At 44.7% G+C, this 17,144-nt stretch overlaps 1 protein-coding gene across 2 annotated transcripts in view; it reads right to left on the bottom strand.

Moving 5' to 3' along the window:
- Positions 1–17,144, bottom strand: part of ABCC3 (ATP binding cassette subfamily C member 3) — a 120,639-nt gene that overhangs the window by 68,729 nt on the left and 34,766 nt on the right. Inside the window, exon 1 of one of the 2 annotated variants that reach the window (XM_040330891.1) lies at positions 16,855–17,101. The exons of the other annotated variant lie outside the window; for it this stretch is intronic. Within the exon in view, the coding sequence (XP_040186825.1) occupies positions 16,855–16,902 (48 nt within the window). The 5' untranslated portion in view covers positions 16,903–17,101. Of the gene's footprint in view, positions 1–16,854; positions 17,102–17,144 lie in introns of those variants that run through there. 2 annotated transcript variants of the gene reach the window in all.

Here is a 17,144-nt window from a genome sequence, read left to right as displayed (position 1 = left end):
GAGGATCCTGATGCAAGGGGCACTCAGATGGGGACCCCCATGTAGGGGGATTCCTCTAAGGATCTTGGTGAAAAGGGGACTCTGATGGGGACACTGATGGGGACCCTGATAAAAGGGGACACTGATGGGGACCCTGAGGTAAGGGGGATTCTACTGCACAGATGTCGTGAACTATGTAAGTAGCATTTGGGAAATTCATTTGGGGGGGGGGGGTGGAGCTATAAAGCGTCTTAACAATGAGCTTCTATATTTATAAAACTTTAAAGACGCTCTGCAAGCGAGGAGAACGCGTTTCGTCCCCGTCCTGCAGATTAGTCGCTCCAGATATTCCTTAATACCGATAAATGATTTGTTACGGTTCCACTCGCGCGCTGTTGGGAAAAACATGGAAATTCGGCACAGACACTAATCAGAATTTTTCACGCAGCTGAAATAAAATTTGAATGCTACAAAAGTCTGATAGACATATAAATTGGTGCCGGAATGAACACATGAATGCAGCTGCAAAAATCTAAGAACCGGGAACCTGCAATAGGTGACATTTTTCCATCTTGGGTTTGGATACACTTTAATTGTCTTGCTATGGGGGCCCCCATAACACAGATACAGCCCTGGTTTTACCGTAGATACTTGAAGACCGCCATGCACAAGGTAGTATGGGCAGCCCTGAGAAGTTCCCCCTGGACCTTGGATGGTCTTTCCGACCGAATTCCACTCCAGCTTGGCTTGCATACACACGGTCACACAAAAGTTCTCTGTACTTTCGTCACGTCCAGAACACTATGACGAGCCGAGAAAATGAAGTTCAATGCTTCCGAGCATGCGTTGAATTGTTTCCGAGCATGCGTCGGAATTGCTACAGACGATCGGAATTTCCGACTGAAAATTTGACAATCAGCGCTCAAATTTTTGGGGCGGAAATTCCGACCAAAAGCTCACATCTGACTTTTCTTGTCGGAAATTCCAACCGTGTGCCCCAGCAACCAGTCATTATTCATCTATTCTTAACCCAACTGAAGCCAGATTGGTTGCTTAGGGTTACTGAAGGTTCTCCCACTGGATAAGTGTAGCGTTGACCTCTAGTTAGGTTGCTAGGTTAAACTTTTGGCATTACTGCAGTCAGATGGAGCACAATTACTCCCATTGACACCAACAATTAGGACGAATGAGGCCAATGGTGGAGTACAATTCCCCCCAATTACACCAACGATGGGGCACAATTCCTTCTACTGACAAAAACAATTGGCCGAATGACACCAATGGGGCACAATTCCTCTTATTCACACAAAATTCAATGTATTTTTTTGACATTGAGACCTTTTTACCAACGATGGGGCAGAATTCCAGCTACTGACACCAATGATGGGGCAGAGAATTCCAATCACTGATACCAACAATGGGGAGGAATTCCTTCCCCTAACACCAAACAACAGTGCGGAAATCCTTCCCCTGACACCAACTTTGGGACTGAATTCCAACCACTGACACCAGCGATTGGGTCGGGAATAGAGATACTGCAAAGATTTCACCTTCTCCAGGAAAATATGAATGCCGCATCGTACCGAGCGATGACAGCCCGTCTTATATCATACAGCACATGTGTTCTGTCTGCTGTGTTGATGTCTAAAAACCCTCCAACTGCACAAATGAGGCCAGATTTCCACTTAGCGGCCTTTATGCTACTTACAAGATTGGTTGTTTAGAAAGCACAGATGTTGGTCTGACCGTGCCATTAACTCATTAACCTCCGAGGAGCCACCAATACACCCGCTGGAAGGGTTAGCACTGGTGTTGCAGTTAGCATACACACGGCTGGGATTCCCGGCCAAAAGCTCTCGTGGCAGTTTTCCCGTCAGGAAATTGGGATATGCAATTAGCGGACCTCCAGCTGTTGCAAAACTACAAGTCCCATCATGCTTCTGACTGTCAGAGTCAGTGGTGTCATGCTTGTGGCTGTCAGAGTCTTGCTATGCCTCATGGGAATTGTAGTTCTGCAACAGCTGGAGGTCCGCTAATTGCATATCCCCGCTTTAGATGAATAAAAAGATTTTAATGAAGAAAGTATAGTGTTTTTTGACAGGCAACCATGCATGGACCCTTACCACGTGATAAACACCTAATGCTCAAAGGTTTAAAGGGGTTGTAAAGATTTTTTTTTTCCCCCTAAATATCTTCCTTTACCTCAGTGCAGTCCTTCTTCACTTACCTCATCCTTCCATTTTACTTTTAAATGTCCTTATTTCTTCTGAGAAATCCTCACTTCCTGTTCTTATGTCTGTAACTCCACACAGTAATGCGAGGCTTTCTCCCTGGTGTGGAGTGTCGTGCTCGCCCCCTCCCTTGGACTTCAGGAGAGTCAGGACGCTCTCTACATTGCAGATAGAGACATGAAGCCATTTTTATCAGTCTCTGCACCAGAGGAGCTTACACTCCAATGTCCCACTACCAGCGCTGGACTTACCATTGGGCTTGACTGGGCCCCGCCCAATAGGGGGCCCTGGGAGGAGGAAGCAGGAAGAGCCATGCAGCACGGGAGGAGGAAGCGGGAAGAACCATGCAGTTCTTCCTGCAGCACAGATGAACCCCTCCTTCAGCACAACCACCCCTATTCCGCACAGACCCCCTTCAGCACAGATGGACCCCCATTCAGCACATACCACCCCCCCCCCCCTCTTCAGCACAGACAGACCTCCCCTTCCCCCGATCCCATTCAGTACCTCAGATCAGCCATCAGCACGGCCGGGTCACAGCAGGTTCCCTCCCCTTGAGTACACATAAACACTGGAGGGGGAGGCGGCTTCACTCTGCTCGCTGTGTCTGTGTGACATCCGGCCCGGGACCGCACAGACAGCCTGTGGCTGCAAGACTCTTCAACACCTTCTCGATTTTTCAGGGGGAGTCAATCGCCCCCCCCCCCTTGCCCTATGGAGCGGACGCCCATGGCTACTCCAAAATGTTGCCCTATGACGCAATAGTGTTGAGGACCATCTTGGTACCCTGCACCAGAGGAGCTTACACTCAAATGTCCCACTTCCAGAGCTGGACTTACCATTGGGCTTGACTGGGCTCAATAGCGGGCCCTGGCAGGAGGAAGCAGGAAGAGACATGCAGTTAGCTACTGTAATAGTCAGCGGCACCCCCCCCCCCCGCACTACTCTGTTTACATCGGTCTGCGCCAGATGAGCTTACACTCTAATGTCACCACAACAGTCACAACCTATCATTATTATACATTTATATAGCTCCAACATATACCATAGTGCTGTACAGAAAACACTGAGCCATTCACTCTAATGTCACACTATTATTATTATTCTACATTTACAGTACTGTATATAGCTCCAATATATGCGACAGTGCTGTACAGAGAACACTGAACCATCGGTGTGACGCGGCATCGGTGGAAGCTGTATGGCCATGGTTATCACAGTCACTGCACAGTGGCGGCTCCTGGAAGCCGGAGATCTGACAACACACAATGTTATCTCACAGTGTGTAGTCTTGGCCTGGATCCCGGTGCAATAAAAGGACATTACTAGGGGCAATTGTGGCGGTGAATCGGTGGCAACACCCTCCTGCAGGTAATGTTTACCCACAATTAGAGCGCCATCGTAGAGGTGTGTTTTATATCTAAATAAACCGACGTGGGTGCGTCCGACCAACCCCTAATGTGCGATTGATAATTATGGTTGGCCTTAAATTGTAGATTATTGTTGGCTATTAGACAGTCTGACTAACAAATACTGTAATGTTCTGTACCCTACAAGCTTATCCTTGGAGTACAAGAGGTTATTGGCCACAAATTTCCAGCAGATACCCCGGAACTTCTTATCCTCATCAGAGGATTATTCGGAATTGGCCGACCCTTTATACCAGACCAGTCATTCACAAACAGGGCTCCATGAAACCTTAGGGCTCCTGTAGGGGTTCCTTGAGCTGTGATTGGAATGACTTCGCATTTGATGAGGTCTGAATGGTTCTGGGTCCAATGCCACATGGCAGAGACAACAACATTACACCAATGGTCTTCTAAGCTGTCTGTTAGGGAGGCATTCTTACCACTGATCACCAATGTAAGGGACATTCTTCCCACTGATCACCAATGTAAGGAACATTCTTCCCACTGATCACCAATGTAAGGGACATTCTTCCCACTGATCACCAATGTAAGGGACATTCTTCCCACTGATCACCAATGTAAGGGACATTCTTCCCACTGATCACCAATGTAAGGAACATTCTTCTCACTGATCACCAATGTAAGGGACATTCTTCCCACTGATCACCAATGTAAGGAACATTCTTCTCACTGATCTCCAATGTAAGGAACATTCTTCTCACTGATCACCAATGTAAGGGACATTCTTCCCACTGATCACCAATGTAAGGGACATTCTTCCCACTGATCACCAATGTAAGGAACATTCTTCCAACTTGCTGAAAACTGAAACTTGGCCTGGGCAGGAAGGGAGTAAAAGTGCCCGGCATTGAAGCAGTTAAACATGTTAAAGCTTCTATGAGATTGGAGTGATTTAGTGTTCTATCCGTGTGATGTGGAGCTATAAGAAGAGGGATGATGAGAGACATGGTATCACCAGACCCTTCACACACCATCCTTTGGGAATGGTTCCAGAAAACATTTCCATATATCATCTCCTAAACAACTCACCGGAGGACAATCAGTGAACAGAAACTCCCCCCTCCCCCCCTCCTCCAGAGACCCCACTATTCCCACGTTGGGTGCCACCACCTTGCTACTTGCACATATATATATGAATATATGTAGCTGGATTCAGGTATCCGTGCCTATCATTAGGCAGGCGTATCGCATATACGCTACGCCGCCGTAAGTTAGAGAGGCAAGTGCTGTATTCACAAAGCACTTGCGTCCTAAGTTACGGCGGCGTAGCGTAAATGAGCCGGCCTAAGCGCGCCTAATTCAAATTGTGAAGAGGTGGGCGTGTTTTATGCTAATGAATCGTGACCCGACGTGATTGACGTTTTTTACGAATGGCGCATGCGCCGTCCGTGGACATATCCCAGTGCGCATGCTCCAAATTACGCCGCAAAGACTTATTGGTTTCGACATGAACGTAAATTACGCCCAGCCCCATTCACGAACGACGTGAAAATTTTAAAATTCGACGCGGTTCCGACATCCATACTTAACATTGGCTGCTCCATCTTTTTGGTGGAATATCTTTAGGCCTGAAAACGGCTTACGTAAACGGCGTATCTTTGCTGCGACGGCCGGGCGTACGTTGGTGAATAGGCGTATCTCGCTGATTTACATACTCTAGGCGTAAATCAGCGTACACACCCCTAGCGGCCAGCGTAAACATGCAGTTAAGATACGACGGCGTAGGAGACTTACGCCGGTCGTATCTTAGCAACATTTAAGCGTATCTCAGTTTGTGCATACGCTTAAATTTACAACGGCGCAGATTCAGAGTTACGACGGCGTATCTACTGATACGCCGGCGTAACTCTCTCTGAATCTGGCTAATGATTTTTTTACATGTAGGAGAGGAATACCAGAATAGGCCCGGTATGGAAGTGGTTAAAGCGTGACATGTTAGGTGTCCGTTTACTCGGCGTAACATCATCTTTCACATTATACAAAAATATTGGGCTAACTTTACTGTTTTTTTTTTCTTTAATTCATAAAAAAGTGCATTTGAAAGACGACTTCGCAAATACCGCATGACAAAAAAATATTGCAACGACATGCAATTTTATTCTCTAGGGTCTCTGTAAAAAAACAATTGTTGATAATAGTGGAATATTTTGTGACATCATAGAATGAGGTACCCCAATAGTCCAGGGCGGTTGCCAATGTTTCTCAGGGATTTTATTTATAATAAATGAGTTTCATACAAGTAGATACACACAGCTGTACAATTACTCCCCCATTTTTCTTTGAAGTTGTTCTGTCCCACTCATACTGTATGCATTATATTCTGCTGTCGTATTGAACTAGATCAGGTTACTATTGCTCTGATGACATCTACTGGTGGTTTAGAGCCACTACAACTTGTTTACTTGTACAATTTGGTAACTCCCTCTGTCCCCCCCTCCTGTTTAAAGCTAGTTAGCTCAGTCCTAGTTCAACCCTCCCCGTTTCTTCCATGTCCCATCAGTCAGTGTTAATTCTTCACTGAGATGGGGCTTTTTCTGCTTACAGCTCAAAAGACTGAACAGCCATCCTCCATACTGGACTTTTCCTGAAGCAAAATTGCATTGGATTAAACTTCTGTGTCTTATTGAAGAGTTAAGCTGCCTGTGGATGGTGCAAGGTCAGCAGGTGATCACACTGTCAGGACAGACTGCGTCTATGGAGGTAGGTCAATGCATCTGAAACAATTTTATTGGGGGACAAAGTATGTATGAACTATTGCATGATACGTTTAGGTCTTTGTTAATCCCCATTATTAGGAAGGTGTAGGTCTCCATACTGCAGCCTGGGGGCCAGATGTGGCCCTTTGCTTGTTTTTATCAGGCCCTTGGGGCACTGTTTTATCCACCGATACAAACAATAGGGCATAATTCCCCCACTCACAACAATGAAGGGGCACGATTCCTCCCAATTACACCAAAGATGGGGCACCATTTTTCCCAATGGCACCAATAATGGGGGTCCAATGACACCAATAATGGGGGCCCAATAACGAGGGCCCAATGACACCAATAATGGGGGCCCAATGACACCAATAATGGGGGCCCAATGACACCAATAACGAGGGCCCATTCACACCAATGAGGAGCAATGACACCAATAACGAGGGCCCAATGACACCAATAATGGGGGCCCAATGACACCAATATTGGGGGCCAATGACACCAATAGTGGGGGCCCAATGACACCAATAATGGGGGCCCAATGACACCAATAATGGGGGCCCAATGACACCAATAATGGGGGCCCAATGACACCAATAACGAGGGCCCAATGACACCAATAACGAGGGCCCAATGACACCAATAACGAGGGCCCAATGACACCAATAATGGGGGCCCAATGACACCAATATTGGGGGCCCAATGACACCAATAATGGGGGCCCAATGACACCAATAATGGGGGCCCAATGACACCAATAATGGGGGCCCAATGACACCAATAACGGGGGCCCAATGATACCAATAATGAGGGCCCAATGACACCAATAATAAGGCCCAATGACACCAATAATAAGGCACAATGACACCAATAATAAGGCCCAATGACACCAATAATAAGGCCCAATGACACCAATAATAAGGCCCAATGACACCAATAATAAGGCCCAATGACACCAATAATGGGGGCCCAATGACACCAATAATGGGGGCCCAATGATACCAATAATGAGGGCCCAATGACACCAATAATAAGGCCCAATGACACCAATAATAAGGCCCAATGACACCAATAACGAGGGTCTGTTGTATAGCAGAAAATACAAAAACATTGTTTTTTTGTTTTTTTTTTTATAAAATTGTCGTCTTTTTTTGTGTATAGCGCAAAAATATAAAAACCGCAGAAGTGATCAAATACCACCAAAAGCAAGCGATATTTGTGAGAAAAAAAAGGACATGAGTTTTATCTGGGTACAAAGTCTCACGCCCGCGCAATTGTCAGTTAAAGCGACAGTGCCGTATCGCAAAAAATTGGCCTGGTCATTAAGGGGGTAAATCCTTATGGGGCTGAAGTGGTTAAGAATGACCAACTTCCCTAAAAGAGAGGCCTAAAAGGGTGACCAGTCATCCACTCACTTCCAAAAATCTCTCGAATCCTCTTTCTGTGTATGGTCAGTTTACATTTCATACTGAGCAGTGGTGAACACAAATTGAGAGAGCCAAGTTCTGCCTCCAACCAACCAAACGATTGTTGATCGTTGTATTCACACGGATGCCCTGTCATCAGTTTCCATACAAGGGATTTTAGTCCTTCAATTTAATCTGACGCAGCGCCCCTCAGCCAGGCCAGGCCAGCATTCCTCTGTCCTTTTTTTGTCAGAGTCCTCGCCTGCACCCCTCGCTCTCCATTCTCTGAAGATCAGACTCGGTCACACGGCGAGAGCATGAAAAATCCACAGCGTGAGAGACTGTGTGACGAAAGCGCCGTGACCAGACAACACTGAGAAACTTCCTGCAAATCAGAGAACCGCGAGGAAAGGGGAAACGGCCGCATCTGCTGCGAAACATTCAACAACCGACGGGGCAATGTGACAGGCTGAGGTCAGTCACATGCAGGACAATCGCTTCTTCTCGCCACAAGTGCGCAGGCTGACACATTGCAACTTTGTAGCAAGTATAGTTACAGAAGTCATAGTAATGAGCGATGATTAAGGCAGAAACGCGTCAGTGTTAGGACCCACTACGTTTTTTAAAATGTGACAAATAAAGCTCTTGTTGGATTCTGTGCCACTGCTATATATTTACTAGGAGTTAGGATCCCTGCCAGGTCTTCCAGGATTCCTAGGACCTCCGCTCCCTCCCGGACTTCCAGAATTTACAGTAAGGACACTGGGCCTGTCCTCCGTCCAGAAGGTTACCAGTGTTTGAGGTTGGCTCAGGGTCAGTGCTACCACTAGGCTCGTCTGCCTTGACCCATGCTTGGACCTGACTTCTCTCTTGCCTGCCTCAACCCCTGCATGGACCTGGCTACTCTTTCACCTGCCTTGACTCTGGCCTGGACCCAGCTACTCTTGTCTGCCCTAACCCGACTACTGTCTCACCTGCTTTGACCTGACTACTCTCTCACCTGTCTCGGACCCTGCCTTGTCCTAACTACGCTCATGCCTTCCACCTGCCTGACCTGACCACACTCTTTTCTACAGTATTGTTTGACCTGACCACTTTCTTGTCTACAGTATTGCCTGACCTGACCATCCTCTTTTCTACAGTATTGTCTGACCTAATTATGCTCTTGTCTACAGTATTGCCTGACTACTTTCTTGTCTACAGTATTGTCTGACCCGACCACTCTCTTGTCTACAGCATTGCCTGACCCGACCACTCTCTTGTCTACAGTATTGCCTGACCTGACCACTATCTTGTCTACAGAATTGCCTGACCGTACTATGCTCTTGTCTACAGTACTGTGCACAGTGAACCCTGTTGTGGCAATCTTGAAGGGTTGTGACTAGTATAATAATTGCAACAAAGGGCCCACTAGAGTTTCTAGCCACCTCCAACATCAGGAGCCCTGGTGAAGACAACTGCTCCACGCCTCATGTGAGCCAACGCCAACTGCTAGGGGGCCCCATAACACATAATGTTAGGCTGCAACAGGGACTGATCTGTGTCTACATCTCAGTCCAGGAAGTAGACAGTGACCCTGAATGATGCCGGTGTGTTGTCACATTCGGCTCCCCATCACAGACTGCTCCGGAAGTGACGTTTCGTCACCGCCATCTTTCTACACCCCACACCATTGCACAGTAATGATAGAGTGACAAGGGGACAAGCGCACATCTTCTTACACCCACCAGAGTTTTAGATTTCACAGTTATTTTCAACACAAAACGGAGCTTATATGTTTAATTACAGTATTTGGAAATCCGACGGACTGTTTACATGTTACTCTCTCTGAGGCTGCACTCTCTCAATCCACCTATAAGACTGGGATGCCATTAAAGTTCAAGTGCATGTAAAAGGCAGGTGTCCCAATACTTTTGACCATCTAGTGTATGTTTCCAATGGATGAGGTTTCACAATCCAACAATGAACATATTAAAACAGAATGAAATTACAGTTCGTTAGAGATCAAATTCCATGTGGATCTCACTTATACGAGACGCATATATATAACTTCGGAGATCTAATGTGCTTTATGAAATCAAAATACGATTCATTCTAAGCCACTCTACTGGAGAAACAGGTTTACTTAAAGAAACAGAATACAATGTTACATCACCGGTGATTCGTTTACATAAACAAATATAATTCATGCGCAGACAACACGCATGCAGACATACAGAGGATATACAAATCGACTCTCAGGTTTCTGTGATGTATAAAAATGAGACAAAAGATAAATCATTTATTTTTCCCACCTTTAATGTGGCCTAAAAAAACTGTACAATGAAAAAGAAACTAAAATCTTTTAGAGGGCGCAAAAATAAAAAAGATAATGGGCCAGATCCACGTACCTCGGCGCATATATAAGGCCGGCGTAGCGTATCTCAGATACACTACGCCGCCGTAACTTACAGCGTATTTTCCGTATCCACAAAGAATTTGCACCGTAAGTTACGGCGGCGTAGTGTAACTGTGTCGGCGTAAGGGCGCGCAATTCAAATGCATAAGAAGTGGGCGTGTTTTATGGTAATTCATCTTGACCCCACGTAAATTACATTTTTTTTTGAACGGCGCATGCGCCGTCCGTAGGGGAATCCCAGTGCGCATGCTCGAAATCACGTCGCAAACAATGCCTTCGACGTGAACGTAATTTACGCAAAGCCCTATTCGCGAACGTTTTACGTAAACAACGGAAAAATCTACGCTGGCCCAACGTCCATACTTAACATTGTGTACGACTCATAGAGCAGGGGTAACGTTACGCCGAAAAAAGCCTTACGTAAACAACGTAAAAAAATGCGCCGGGCGGACGTACGTTTGTGGATCGCCGTATCTAGCTCATTTGCATACTCTACGCGGAAATCAACTGAAGCGCCACCTAGCGGCCAGCGGAAATATGCACCTAAGACCCGACGGCGTACTAAGACGTACGCCAGTCGGATCGAGCCCACATTCAGTCGTATCTTGTTTTGTGGATACAAAACAAGATACGACGGGACATCGTAGAAATTACGCAGCGTATCAATAGATACGCCCGCGTAATTTCTTTGTGGATCTGGGCCAATGTGGTTGCATAAGTCTGCACACCCTCTTAGAACTGGGGATGCCGCTGTGTTCAGAATTAAGCAATCACATTCATACTCATGTTACATAGGAGTCAGTACACACCGGCCATCATTTATGTGCCTCCGATTAACCCCAAATAAAAGTTCAGCTGTTCTAGTAGGTCTTTCCTGACATTTTCCTGGTCGCATCCTACAGCAAAAGCCATGGTCCGCAGAGATCTTCCAAAGCATCAGAGGGATCTCATTGTTAAAAGGCATCAGTCAGGAGAAGAGTACAAAAGAATTTCCAAGGCATTAGATATACAGTGGAACCTCGGATTGCGTGTAACGCGGTTAACGAGCGTTTCGCAATACGGGCGCTGTATTTTTAAAAATCCTAACTCGGTTTGGGAGTGTTGTCTCGCAAAACAAGTAGGATTCAAGCCGCAGCGGTGTGCAGTACCGGGTTTGGCCTGAGGTGGGGGGGGGGGGGCGCCGGCAGGGCCGCCATCAGGGGGGTACAGGCATGTAAGGGGCCCGGCGCCGAAGATCTGGCTAGAGGAGGGAGAGGTGAGATTCACTTGCATTTTCGGCAGAACCCCCCCCCCCCCTAGTTCTCTACTCCGGGGGCCCATGCATGAAGCTGTGGTAGGGGGCCCCGAAATTCCTAATGGCGGCCCTGGGCACCGGAGCCGAGCGGAGCAGAGCCGAACAGCAACGATCAGCGCCATTCGGAAATGCTCGGAAAGAGTCCGTTCCTGAGCCTCTCCCAGGTTTGCAGAGGTCAGCCGAGCTGTCCTCGGGTCTTTCCGTGTGTTTGAGGCTCTCCAACACCACCCACCTCTGGCCACATGCGGTATTGCATGCCATTGAAGTCAATGCGGAACAAATTATTTTAATTTCCATTGACTTTAATGGGGAAACTCGCTTTGATATGCAAGTACTTTGGATTACCAAAAACTGGACGTCCCTCCAAAATTTAAGAAAAGACGAGAAGAAAACTGGTCAAGGAAGCTAGCAAGAGGCCTACAGCAACATTAAAGGAGCTGCAGTGGCAAGTACTGGCTGTGTGGTACACGTGACAACAATCTCCAGAATTCTTCATGTGTCTGGGTTATGGGGTAGAGTGGCAAGACAAAAGACTTTTAAGAGAAACATCCAAGCCCGGCTAAATATTGCAAAAAACACCTCTGGAGTCTCCCAAAAGCATGTGGGAAAATGTGTTCTGATCTGATAAAACCAAGGTTGAACTTTTTGGCCATAATTCCAAAAGTATATGTTTGGCACAAAAAACAACAACACTGCACATCACCAAAAGAAAGACCATACCCACTGTGAAGCATGGTGGTGGCAGCATCATGCTTTGGGGTTGTTTTTCTTCAACAAGGGCCTTAGTCAAGGTAGAGGGAATTATGAACAGTTCCAAATACAGTGGAACCTTCGGATTACGAGCATAATCCGTTCCAGGAGAACGCTTGTAATCCAAAGTGCTTGCATATCAAAGTGATTTTCCCCATTGAAGTCAATGGAAAAGAAAATAAATTCCGCATTGACTTCAATGGCATGCAATACCGCATGCGGCAAGAGGTGGGGGGGGGGGGGCGCTGGGGAGCCTCGGGAACCTAATAAAGTGGCCCGGTGAGTGTGTATTGTACAGTCACATTACTCCCTGCCCCCAAGGAGCTTACAATCTATGGTCCCCATCTCACAATCCTACATACACATACTAGGGACAATATAGACAGGAGGCAATCAACCTTCCAGCATGTCTTTGGAGTGTGGGAGGAAACCGGAGCACCTTGAAGAAACCCGCACAGGGAGAACATGCAAACTCCAGGTAGGTAGTGCCGCGGTTGGGATTCATACCGATGACCCCAGTGCTGCCAGGCGGTAGTGCTAACCACCAGATACTGTGTGCGTTCTGATGCGTTTTTAATTTGTTTTTCCACATTTCAGAAGCATTTCATACAAAACAAAATGCAACATGTTCTACTTTTGTCGACTGCACCGGAACGCACTGCACTGGGGTGAACCAAAGCCATTGGAATCTAGATTAGATTCCTAGGGGCCAGATTCAGGTACAATAGCGTAACTTTCGGCGGGCGTAGCGTATCTCAGATACACTACGCCGCCGTAACTTACAGCGGCAGGTCCTGTATTCAGAAAGAACTTGCGCTGTAAGTTACGGCGGCGTAGTGTAACTGTGTCTGCGTAAGCCCGCCTAATTCAAATGTGGAAGTGGTGGGCGTGTTTTATGCCAATTACTCGTGACCCCGCGTAAATGACGCTTTTTACACATGCACCGTCCGTGAACGTATCCCAGTGCGCATGCTCCAAATTACGCCGCAAATAGTCAATGCTTTCGACGTGAATGTAACTTACGCACAGCCCTATTCGCGAACGACTTACGCAAACGGCGTAAAAAAATTTGACGATGGCCCGACGTCCATACTTAACATTGGCTACGTCTCATATAGCAGGGGTAACTATACGCTGGAAAAAGCCTAATGGAAACGACTTAAAAAAAAGGCACCGGGCGCACGTACATTTCTGAATCGTCGTATCTACCTAATTTGCATATTCATCGCGGAAATATACGGAAGCGCCACCTAGCGTCCAGCGTAAATATGCAACCTAAGATACGACGGCGTAAGAGACTCTTACGCCGGTCGGATCTTAGGGAAATCTATGCGTAACTGATTCTAAGAATCAGGCGCATAGATAGGACGCCGCACACTCAGAGTTACGGCGGCGTATCTGGGGATACGCCGTCGTAACTCGTACCTGAATCTGGCCCCTAGATTGTAAGCTCCAATGAGCGAGGGGCCCTCTGATCCCTCCTGTATTGCATCTCTGTCTGCCCTCATGTTGTAAAGCGCTGCACAAACTGTTGGCGCTCTACAAGGCCCTGTTCACACTGGTGCGATGCGAGAACCCTGCGAATCCACTGCGGGTTCCCGACTCACACTGCCATATGTGAACTGCTGGGGAGCGTCATTATATGTCAACGACACCCCCATTTCAGCTCGCGTATCGCACTGCGAACTGACAGTTCGGACATGAAACGGATCGCATAGGTGTGAACACACATGGGTCCTGTGCGTGTTTGGACCGAATGCGGTGCGATATCAGCCATACTATATGTACAGGTGAAATCGCACCGCACAGACATCGCATGTAATGTGAACAGATAATAAGGCTGAAATTGCACCGCACAGACATCGCATGTAATGTGAACAGATAATAAGGCTGAAATTGCACCGCACAGACATCGCATGCAATGTGAACAGATAGTATGGCTGAAATTGCACCGCACAGACATCGCATGCAATGTGAACAGATAGTAAGGCTGAAATCGCACCGCACAGACATCACATGCAATGTGAAGAGATAGTAAGGCTGAAATCGCACCGCACAGACATCGCATGTAATGTGAAGAGATAGTAAGGCTGAAATCGCACCGCACAGACATCGCATGTAATGTGAAGAGATAGTATGGCTGAAATCGCACCGCACAGACATCGCATGCAATGTGAACAGATAGTAAGGCTGAAATCGCACCGCACAGACATCGCATGCAATGTGAAGAGATAGTAAGGCTGAAATCGCACCGCACAGACATCGCATGCAATGTGAAGAGATAGTAAGGCTGAAATCGCACCGCACAGACATCGCATGTAATGTGAAGAGATAGTAAGGCTGAAATCGCACCGCACAGACATCGCATTTAATGTGAAGAGATAGTAAGGCTGAAATCGCACCGCACAGACATCGCATTTAATGTGAAGAGATAGTAAGGCTGAAATCGCATCGCACAGACATCGCATGTAATGTGAACAGCAGTGCGCTGCGAATCACATGCAATGTCTGGCATGGCATAAGTGTGAACTGGGCCTTAATCCTGTATAAAAGATAATAATAAAAAAATGAATCACCATCCATGCACTTTTCTATCAGAATAAAAACGCACTGGACTGCCAATGGCGTGCCCCACCCCTTCATGCCAACATACAATTTTTCTTCCCGCAGACGGAGAGAATAGAAACTTCTGAGGATTCCGTTTAGAGGAAGGCAGCCAACTGACCGGTTCTCTCTTCTAGGAAAAAGATCCCCCGAAGGGATCGTCCACAGTGATGAATGAACGCGCTCACCATAGATAATGATGGAGTACAAAAAGGAAGCTGCTGCTACAGACAGAACAACAAACTACAAAAAGGTAAAATACACCAAAACCAACAGAATGTATGCGGTAACCTAAAAAAGGGAAACGCAGACGACCGGTAACGCCGGCGCATTGTTAGGCGCTTTTCTTTAAATAAAACATGTCATTTACATACAATGCTTCCTTTGACTAAAAACAAATAAAAAACATAAATTTACACTCAATGTTTCATTTAAAAAACGGTTGTATACCCCCCCCCCCTTTTTTTTTTACTTTTACCTACAGGTAAGCCTATAATAATTCGTACCTGTAGGTAAAAAGAATAATTTCCTAAACCTCAACGGTTTAGGAGATATTCCCCTTGTATGCAGCCGCTGACTTCAGCGGCGCAAGCGCTTCCGAGTTACTCGGCTTAAAGCCCGGCAGACGCCGGACCTTGCCGGAAATAAGTCTCCGGCGCGTGCATGCGTGGGAGCGAGGACATCGTGGCTCCGGCCACTCACAGCGCCGGAGCCGCGATACCCAGGAAGACACGCAGAGGGAAAATGTCCGCTCCCATGGCGTGGACCGAGATCACCTACTGATGCCTCGTTCTAAAAAAGGTAAGTATTTCATAATGAGCTAGTATGTATCTGTGTATACTAGCTTATTATCCCTTTTGCCTTACAAAAACAAAAAAATTATTATATTATAATATATATATATATATATAATTAATAATATTATAATATTATTATTATATATAAATAATAATAATATTATATATAAATAAATAATAATAATAATAATAATAATAATAATATTATTATTATTATATATAAATAATAATATTATTATATATAAATAATAATATTATTATATATAAATAAATAAATAATAATATATATAAATAAATAAATAATAATATATATAAATAAATAATTATAATAATATTATATTATATATAAAATAATAATTGTGTATATATATATATATATATATATATATATATATATATATATATAAAACACACACACACACAAATATATATATAAAAATATAATAATAATAAATAAAAAATATATAACAAAAAATTTATATATATATATATATATATATATATATATATACACACACACACACACACACACACATATATACACACACACACACACACACACACACACACAATTATTAAAATTATATATATATACATATATATATATATACATATATATATATATACATATATATATATATATATATATATATATATATATATATATATATATATATATATATATATATACACACACACACACACACACACACACACACACACACATATGTATATGTGTAATTTATTACTTCCGCTTTAACTAAACACAAATAAAAACGTAAATTTACATAATATTCCTTTAACTAAAAACAAATTTAAAAATGTACACACAATGCTTCTAATAACTAGAAACAAACAAAAACGTAAAAATTCACATACAATGCTTCCTATAATGAGAAACAAATAAAAAACTTAGAATTTACATAAGATTCCTTTATCTAAAAACAAATAAAAATATAAAATTTACACACAATGCTTCCTATAATTGGAAAACAAATATAAAAAAAAACGTAAAATTTTACATAAAGATTCCTTTAACTAGAAACAAATAAAAAACTAAAAATTTACATAAAGATTTCTTTATCTAAAAACAAACACAAATACAAATTTACACACAATGCTTCCTATAACTAGGAAACAAATAAAAAAAAACGTAAAAATTTACATACGATTCCTTTAACTAGAAACAAATTTAAAAAAAAACGTAAAATCTATACACAACGCTTCCTTTAACTAGAAAACAAATAAAAACTCAAAACTTCCTACCCAGAATTTTGAGCCCAGTCGCCCGCCGCTTCCACAAAACGCGTCCATGTCGCGGTCACTCCAGCTGTTTGTCGCGGCAACAGACAGTCCTTCCTATGAACATGGAGGCAGCTCCACTCCTAGCCGGCAAAAAGACGCGTCCACCATCAAGCCTCCCTGCGCTGGATGGAGCGCACACTGAACGAACCAACTTGAGTGGGTGGACTTTTCTTATTTTTTCTCTTTTTTTTGCTTATGCGTGATGACTGCGAAAAAAAAAAAAAAAAAACAAGGAGGAGGAGGAGGAAGCT

This window comes from Rana temporaria, chromosome 12, assembly GCF_905171775.1.
Source record: "Rana temporaria chromosome 12, aRanTem1.1, whole genome shotgun sequence".
Taxonomy (NCBI): domain Eukaryota; kingdom Metazoa; phylum Chordata; class Amphibia; order Anura; family Ranidae; genus Rana; species Rana temporaria.
The sequence above is the reverse complement of the archived record's forward strand: the minus strand, read 5'-3'. Positions and strand labels throughout refer to the sequence as shown.